The 9786-nt window shown below is 40.3% G+C and overlaps 1 protein-coding gene across 3 annotated transcripts in view; it reads right to left on the bottom strand.

Moving 5' to 3' along the window:
* Positions 1 to 926: 926 nt before the first annotated feature.
* Positions 927 to 9786, bottom strand: part of LOC133555650 (SH3 and cysteine-rich domain-containing protein 2-like) — a 90779-nt gene continuing 81919 nt past the window's right edge. For 2 of the 3 annotated variants that reach the window (XM_061904993.1, XM_061904994.1), the window contains 2 exons: positions 1715 to 1852; positions 927 to 1589 (listed from right to left, as the gene is read on the bottom strand). In XM_061904993.1, the coding sequence (XP_061760977.1) occupies positions 1491 to 1589; positions 1715 to 1852 (237 nt within the window). In that variant the 3' untranslated portion in view covers positions 927 to 1490. The remainder of the gene's footprint in view (positions 1590 to 1714; positions 1853 to 9786) is intronic. The other variant, XR_009807350.1, reaches the window with a different exon arrangement.

Here is a 9786-nt window from a genome sequence, read left to right as displayed (position 1 = left end):
TATAAACAGCTTGTCTGCCCAATCACGCTACAACATCTATGGATTTTTAATAAAAAACTGCACACACGAGGAGACGAAGCAGAAGAACGAGGAAGTTACAGCCATGGCGACGCCGTCTGTGATAGAGTGATTGTCTGTCGCCATCTCCTGGTGAATGTTGGCTATAGCGTTATGGGGTTGTTTTTGATTGGCCAACGATTTATGTGGTGTTGGGCACCTGACGGCAAGTGACTCTCGCAAGTACGCAAATGGCAGAACATCCATCCATCCATCCATTTTCTACCGCTTATTCCCTTTTGGGGTCGCGGGGGGCGCTGGCGCCTATCTCAGCTACAATCGGGCGGAAGGCGGGGTACACCCTGGACAAGTCGCCAGCTCATCGCAGATGGCAGAACAAAGGTTACTCAAATAGTGAAAGGTAAGTGTTGTTTTTTTTTTTTTTTAGTAACCAGCAAGCACAGTACAGTTAGTAGAACAACTGTGTTTTTATTACTGTGTATTTGATAGGTGCTGTCTGAGATTCAACTATTTATTTTATTTATATATAAAAAAAATAAATAAATAAAAATAAATAAATATATATATAATAAATAAATAAATATATATATAAATATATATAAATATATAAATATATATAAATATATATATATATATATAAATATATAAATATATATATATATATATAAATATATATATAAATATATATATATATAAATATATATAGCAAGAATTCATTGAAAGTCAAGTATTTCATACATATATATATATATTTATATATATATGAAATATATATGAAATACTCGAGTTGGTGAATTATACTCGTCCCCTCTTAACCACGCGCCCCGCCCAAACCACGCTCCCATCAACGCCTCCTCTCAACCCCCGACCACGCCCCTCACCCCCCACCTCCCAAAATCGGAGGTCTCAAGGTTGGCAAGTATGCGCACACCAGACAATATCTCAAGGTACACTAGTGTGCCACGGCACGGTGGTTGAAAAACACTGGTTTAAGCAATGTTCATGATACAACATGTTCGGTAGTCAGATCGGAAAGGTACTTTAAAATACATTAAGAAGTGCAAATTGATGTTTTTTTCTTGGTTTTCTTTAATTATCAGTCATGGTGGAGCTTGGATGTCCGTGCCAAGGTGTCATGCGAACGCGATGGAGGTCCTGATAGGGAGCATATCTGCATGAGTCACGGCAAGTGGGTACAAAGGAGTGGAAAAGGACAGAAGCGTGGCGTTCCGGTGACAGGCTCCTCCCACGTCGGTACATTGGTAGAATAAAACAAAAATGACGGCTGTAGCCAAAATGTAAACAATCAGTAAGAGTCCACTACAGCCGCTTCAGGGAGTCCATTAAGACTTACAGTGAGGAGACTATTCATCTTCTACGTCCTGGTCAGGGGTCCAAAAGGATGGTCCAGTTTTGCCGGGTCCCTGAAGACGATGGCTCAGAGTTTCGGGACTCGACTCTCGCGGGAAGCTTCAGATCTCCTCGATGGAGTCGGCAGGGACGAGGCCTCTCTTCTTGCCGCTGCTCAGCTTCACAAACACCTCGCCGCCTTCTCGCTTGCCCACGCAGATCTGGCAAAAGCAGAAAGAGTCGGAACTCCATGAAACCGCAGCTCGCTCAGTGTCGGCAGCACTCGAGCACCACGCTGCCTTATGTCAGCTTGCTGCCCGTCGCTACGGCAACAACAGTCCGGTACCTGCGCTTCCTTCACGATCATGTGGCCTCTCTCCCGGTTGCCAGATGTTCCCTGAATGACGCGCCACACTCGCTCCCCCGGGCGGACCCTCTGCACGAAATTGGCAGGGAAAAAGCCCACTTTGTCGCCACTCTTGCCCTGGAGGAGGGAGAAGAACAGAGCAGGTGGTTCCATCAAGTAGAAGGCACACTCTTAGGGTGAATATTTCATTTCCTTTACTTTACCTAAGTACCCGTCCAAAGTTCGAACACATTTGCTAAAAAGGTGTGTCTATTAGAGATGCGCGGATAGGCAATTATATCATCCGCAACCGCATCACCAAAGTCGTCATCCACCCGCCGTCCACCCGAACCAACATTTGGTTGGTCACCTTTACCACTCAAAGAGCTATTTAAACCCATTTCCCAGAGTAAAGAAGACAATGGGAGCCGCTACCGTTCTCGCGAATATCCAATGGTGTTCATCCTGATGACAAGTGCCATTGCCTTTGAAAACTTCAACAACATGTACAAATTGATTGTTAGTCCAGCAACATGTTGTATGCAGCTTCCGCAATCACACGTTCAAGATTGCAAGGCATACTGGGTGATACAGAGTTCACTGATGGTTGTGATATTAACAATTTTAACACTGTTACTAATACGCGTCACGCTGTGAAGCCAAACCAAACAAGAATGACAAACACATTTCGGGAGAACATCCTCACAGTAACACAACATAAACGCAACACAACAAATACCCAGGATCCTTTGCATCCGTGACAATTCCTGAATATATTTTACACCCCCGCGCCCCCAACCCCGCCCACCTTACCGACGCTCGGGGGTGGGGGGCGGCGGGGTTTGCTGCCAGTGGGGTGTATAAAATAGTCAGGAATTGTTATGGATGCAAAGGATTCTGGGTATTTGTTGCGTTTCGTTTATGTTGTGTTACTCGGAGGATGTTCTCCCGAAATGTGTTTGTCAATCTTGTATTGTGTGGCTTCATAGCGTGGCGCATATTACTAAGAGTGTTAAAATTGTTTATAGATAGATAGATAGATAGTATTTTATTGATTCCTTCAGGAGAGTTCCTTCAGGAAAATTAAAATAGTATATATCACAACCATTAGTGTACTCTGTGTCACCCAGTATGCCTTGCAGTCGTGTGCGTGTGTCTGCTGAAGCCACACACAACATGATGCTGGACTGACAAGCAGATCGTACATGTTGTAGAGGCGACAAAGCCAATGGCTTCATAGCACGCCCTAATACTTATTAACTGGGTAACTGCCGGCAGTCATTCTAGAGAATGATTGCGTCTCTTATTGTCTTCTTCACTTTGTGACACGGGTCCTAAATGGCTCTTTAAATGATAAAGGATACCGATTCCTGAACCATGTATATCAAATATTTCCGAATGATTCAACCGCCACCCGCCCGAATCTAATTAAAATCTATTTTTTCGTCATGTCACCCGCCCGACCCGCGGTTTATCCGCGGACTCGGCGGATGAGACCGCAAACCGCGCATCTCTAGTGTCTATGTTGTAAATGGTAAAAATGAATGACGCTTTGTAGGAATTACGGGTAAAAAAACACAGACTTGACTTCTGTTTTAATCATTTATCAATCTGATGTCTCTCAGTTTAAAGGGGAACATTATCACAATTTCAGAAGGGTTAAAACCAATAAAAATCAGTTCCCAGTGGCTTATTTTATTTTTCGAAGTTTTTTTCAAAATTTTACCCATCACGCAATATCCCGAAAAACTGCTTCAAAGTGCCTGAGTTTCACCATCGCTATATCCACCCGTCCATTTTCCTGTGACGTCACTGCTTGATGCCAATACAAACAAACATGGCGGATAGAACAGAAAGATTCAGCGACATTAGCTCGGAATCAGACTCGGATTTCAGCGGTTTAAGCGATTCAACAGATTACGCATGTATTGAAACGGATGGTTGGAGTGTGGAGGCAGATAGGGAAAATGAAATTAAAGAAGAAACTGAAGCTATTGAGCCATATCACGATAGACTGCGGCAACGAGGAAAAATTCGGCGATCGCCTTCTAACCAACGATTACATCTTTTGACCACTGGTGCAACTTGAATCCGTTGATTGGTATGTGTTTGTTTGGCATTAAATGTGGGTGGAGGGAAAGGCTGGACGCAAATATAGGTACAAATGAGGCATAATGATGCAATATGTACATACAGCTAGCCTAAATAGCATGATAGCATCGATTAGCTCTCAGTCATGCCGTGCGCAAATATGTCTGATTAGCACATAAGTCAATAACATCAACAAAACTCACCTCCGTGATTTTGTTGACTTTATCGTTGGAAATGCATCTGCTTTGAGTGTCGCAAGATATCCACACATCTCTGTCACAGCATCGCTATCGTCGGTAGCGATGCTATGACAGAACAGAAAAAACGAGGGACTTTCGCATCTTTCGACCACTGGTGCAACTTGAATCCGTTGATTGGTATGTGTTTGTTTGACATTAAATGTGGGTGGAGAGAAAGGCTGGAAGCAAATATAGCTACAAATGAGGCATAATGATGCAATATGTACATACAGCTAGCCTAAATAGCATATTAGCATCGATTAGTTTGCAGTCATGCTGTGCGCAAATATGTCTGATTAGCACATAAGTCAATAACATCAACAAAACTCCCCTTTGTGATTTCGTAGACTTTATCGTTGGAAATGCATCTGCTTTGAGTGTCGCAGGATATCCATACATCTCTGTCGTAGCATCGCTATCGTCTGTAGCGATGCTACGACAGAACAGAACAAACGAGGAACTTTCACGTCTTTCCACCACTGGTGCAACTGGAATCTGTTGATTGGTATGTGTTTGTTTGGCATTAAATGTGGGTGGAGGGAAAGGCTGGATGCAAATATAGCTACAAATGAGGCATAATGATGCAATATGTACATACAGCTAGCCTAAATAGCATGTTAGCATCGATTAGCATGTCGTGACCATTGAGAGGTCTGATTAGCACACTCCACGTAAGTCAACTTGAATATTTCCCTGTTCGTGTTGTTACACCCTCCGACAACACACCGACGAGGCATGATGTCTTCAAGGTACGGAAAACAGTCGAAAAAACGGAAAATAACAGAGCTGATTTGACTTGGTGTGTGTAATGTGTTTGAGAAAATGTCGGATTGCTTCCTGTTGTGACGTCACGGGTGACAGGTCATTGCTCCGACAGCGTTTCAATCGCCAAATTCACCCTTTTACAAATGGTCTTTTTTCTGCAACATCAAGGTATATATTGGCACTTACATAGGTCTGGTGATAATGTTCCCCTTTAAAAAAACACCATATTTAAAGTTAAAGTACCACTGATGGTCACACACACACTAGATGTGGCGAGATTATCATCCGCATTCGACCCATCACCCTCGAACACCTCTGAGAGGTGAGGGGAGCAGTGAGCAGAAGCGGTGGCTATGCCCGGGAATCATTTTTGGTGATTTAACCCCCAATTCTAACCCTTGATGCTGAGTGCCAAGCAGGGAGGTAATTGTCATGATCCGCTGCTCGGATCATGTCATATTCTGGTTTTTGGTTCCATTTTGTATCACATCCTGTTAGTGTTTGTCTTCCTTAGTTCCTGGTGGCACTTCCTGTTTGTTTCCGTTGCCATAGTCACGCATTAGTGTCACCTGCCTCTTGTTTTTGACGCGCACCTGCTTCGTAATTAATGTCCTTATTTAAGCCTGCCTTTTCCGTTTACTCATTCTCGCATTCTATTTCTGTTCCGTGCAACAGGTGACGACGCTGTTTCCAAATTGTGGTAAAGAACTGTTTCTTGTACTTGCTAGCTTCCGCGCTTTTGCTTCTTTTGTTTGTTCCCTAGCTCACATGCTAGCGCTTTTAGTTCTTTCTAGCTCCCATGCTAGTTCTGTTTGTTTTGCTTTTAGTGCCTTGTGCAAGTTCTTCTGTTCTTAGTCTGTTTTTTAGTATAAATAAATCCTAATTTCTTACTTTCACGCTGTGTCCAGTCCGACTGCATAATAGAGAGAACGAACCCGCACCACGATGCCAGCTAACCGTCACAGTAATTAGTCCCAATTTATAGTCTTTGGTATGACTCGGCCGGGGTTTCAACTCATGTCCTACCGATATCAGGGTAGACACTCTAACCACTAGGCCACTGAGCAGGTTGTGGAGTGTTTGGGTGGGGAGGGTGCAAAATCCTACAATATTTTTCCGAGATTTTGCTTAGTTTCTTTATCCATCAATTCAACACTTTCACGATACCGATATTGGAGCCTTGTGTTTTGGGCTGATACCAATATTGATCCGATGCGAATCATACATACTTTTAATATTTTCTAGCGTGGGATGTCGGAAAAGGTTTGATAAAGTCAAAAAACAATGGTAGGTATGAAAAACACCAACCTATTTATTATTAACGGTTTGAAATGGACAAAAAATAATTTATGAAAAATATTGACAGTTTTTATTTGTTTGAAATAATGAATTTAACATTTTTACGTCTAAAATAAATAGGTAGGCAATAAAAGCAAGCAGTGCAAACAACTGTGGAAAAATATGATTCCTAATACTGTATATTGAATTTTAATAGTTTTTATTTATTTGAAAAATAATTTTGAAAAAACAATTAAGTAAAGGATAATGTTTAATAAGATTATATCAAAAGTTTACTTTTGGAGCAAAAATAGGTGAATAATTGTATATATACAGAAAACATTTTTTCAAATTTTGAATAAAAAAATAATGATTTTTTTTTAAACATTTTTTTCAATCATTCAAAATGGTATATTTAACATTTTTATGTCTAAGAGACAAAACAAGCATGCAATAAAAGCAATCTTTAAGTGAGCACAGTGTGTGTGTTTGTGTGTGTGTGTGTGTGTGTTTTCTTGTATTCTACCCTTCTTGAGACATCAACAAGGGAAAGTACCTTCCATATGAGGACCGGTGAACAAGTTAGGACATAAATCATGGTCCCCAATACGGGGAAGTAAATAATTAAGATTAATAATTAAGATTAAAAAACAACTACAAACAAAAAATTATAAAATAAAAAATAAAAGGCTTACCTTTTTCATATTTGCACAGTTTGTATATATCATTAATGTTGTAAATACAAATCTTTATATATCTAGAAAGGGTGTTCCTAAAGAGGTAGTCATTTTTTTCGGAGGTCTCAAGAAGGTAAAAAAAATACAAGAATGTGTGTGGGTGGGTGACACACTAACATGCAAATGGAGGCAAAAACTGAGAGGGTTGAATCCGCTTACAATAAATCAGCACTAACAGATGAAATAATTGTTTACACAATTGCATCTTTTTGGGTGGGGGTCATCACACACATATATATATATATATATGTATATACACATATATATATATATATATATATATATGTATATACACATACATATATATATATACACATACACACATATATATACACATACACACATATATATACACATACACACATACATATATATATATATATATATATATATATATATATATATATATATATATATATATATATATATATATATATATTTCAGAGCTCGTAAGGGGCGGAGTTAACAGGTTTAAGCACGCTCTGCTGCACACGTTAAACACTGATGTGACACTCATCACCACAATGACTGCTGGTTGAAGACGCTGCGGCAGATGCTCAACATTTACAGCTCTTAAAGGCTGTGTGCATCTTGGACTTGTGAAAGACACCAACAGGTGTCCATTAGATTCCATTGGGAAGCTCATTTGAGCAATGTTTTGCAACCACGGTGCCGCGGCACACTAGTGTGCTGTGAAATACAGTCTGGTGTGCCGTGGAAGATTCATTTCAGCTCTTTGGGTTAAAAATATTTTTTGCAAACCAGTAATTATAATCCGCAAATAACGTGCCGTTGAGTATCGATGCTGTCTGGAACTCGTCGGAGTAAACATGTTATTATCTTCCATATCAGTAGGTAGCCAATAGCTTTGTAGCATCAGGAACATGGTTTGTCATGATCACAAGATGAAGACAACAGAGGGTAAAAAGTTATCTAATTCTTAACCCAAAAATAAACAAAAGTTGAGTGCCCCTAAAAAAAGGCATTGAAGCTTAAGGATGGCTATGCAGAACAAAACTACAACTGGACTGGGGGTAATGTAAACAAAAACAGAATGCTGGACAACAGCAAAGACTTACAGCATGTGGAGCAGAGATGGCGTCCACAAAGTGCATGCGTACAGGACATGACAACAATGTCCACGCAAAGAAGGATTGCAACAACTGAAATAGTCTTGATTACTAAAACAAAGCAAGTGTGGGGAATAGCGCTCAAATGAAGACATGAAACTGCAACAGGAATACACCAACAAAACTGGAGCGCGAGGCACTACACACAGGAAAACAGCAAACAACTCAAAATAAGTCACGGCGTGATTTGACAGGTCGGGACGGTGCTCTGAGACAAGTATAGCAAAGCATGGTTGGTTACGGTTTGAATTCATATTCAACAATTGCGACAATGACTTTATACTCTCAATATCGAGATACATTTTTTAATGATTTCTACTGGCGGTGTGCCTTTGGATTTTTTCAATTCAAAAAATGTGCCAAAGGCTCAAAAAAGGTTGACAAACACTGGTCTAGAGCTTGGCAGAGTAACCATGTTATTCTTTTCCATATCAGTAGACGTCAGGAACATGGTTTGTCATGATCACAAAATGAAGACCACAGCGGGTAAAAGGTATCTAGTTCGGAAACTAAAAATAAACAAAAAAGGTGAGTGCCCCTAAAAAAAAGGAATTGAAGCTTCGGGATGGCTATGCAGAACAAAACTACAACTGAACTGGCTGAAAAGTAAACAAAAACAAAATGCTGGACGACAGCAAAGACTTACAGTGTGTGGAGCAGAGATGGCGTCCACAAAGTACATATGTACATGACATGACAACAATGTCCACGCAAAGAAGGATAGCAACAACTGAAATAGTCTTGATTGTTAAAACAAAGCAGGTGTGGGGAATAGCTCTCAAATGAAGACATGAAACTGCAACAGGAATACACCAACAAAACAGGAAAAGCCACCAAAATAGGAGCGTAAGACACTACAAACAGGAAAACAGCAAAAAAAAACCCTCAAAATAAGTCAAGGCGTGATGTGACAGGTCGGGACGGTACTCTGAGACGAGTATAGCAAAGCATGGTTGCTACGGTTTAAATTCATATTCAACAATTAAGACAACAATATCACAATACATTTTTTTAACGATTTCTGCCGGCGGTGTGCCTTCGGATTTTTTCAATGAAAAAATGTGCCAAAGGCTCAAAAAAGGTCGACAAACACTGGTCTAGAGCTTGGCAGAGTAACCATGTTATTATCTTCCATATCAGTGGGTAGCCAATAGCTTTGTAGACATCAGGAACATGGTTTGTCATGATCACAATATGAAGACGACAGCGGGTAAAAAGGTATCTAATCCTTAAAGCAAAAATAAACAAAAGTTGAGTGCCCCTGAAAAAAAAGACATTGAAGTTTAGGGAACGAAACTACAACTGAACTGGCTGCAAAGTAAACAAAGACAGAATGCTGGACGACAGCAAAGACTTACGGCGTGTGGAGCACAGATGGCGTCCACAAAGTACATGCGTACATGACATGAAATGGTTGGTTATGGTTTAAATTCATATTCAACAATTGCGACAATGACTTTTTATTGTCAATATTGAGTTCAATTTTTGAATTATTTCTGCTGGCGGTGTGCCTTTGGATTTTTCCAATGAAAAAAATGTGCCAAAAGCTAAAAAAAGGTTGACAAACACTGGTCTAGAGCTCGGCAGAGTAACCATGTTATTCTCTTCCATATCAGTAGGTAGCCAATAGCTTTCTAGACATCAGGAACATGGTTTGTCATGATCACAATATGAAGACGACAGCGGGTAAAAAAGGTATCTAATCCTTAAAGCAAAAATAAAAGTTGAGTGCCCCTGAAAAAAAAGACATTGAAGTTTAGGGAACAAAACTACAACTGAACTGGCTGCAAAGTAAACAAAAACAGAATGCTGGACGACAGCAAAGACTTACG

Source organism: Nerophis ophidion, linkage group LG07, assembly GCF_033978795.1.
Source record: "Nerophis ophidion isolate RoL-2023_Sa linkage group LG07, RoL_Noph_v1.0, whole genome shotgun sequence".
In the NCBI taxonomy this organism is placed as follows: Eukaryota; Metazoa; Chordata; class Actinopteri; order Syngnathiformes; family Syngnathidae; genus Nerophis; species Nerophis ophidion.
This window is presented reverse-complemented; position numbering and strand designations above follow the sequence as displayed.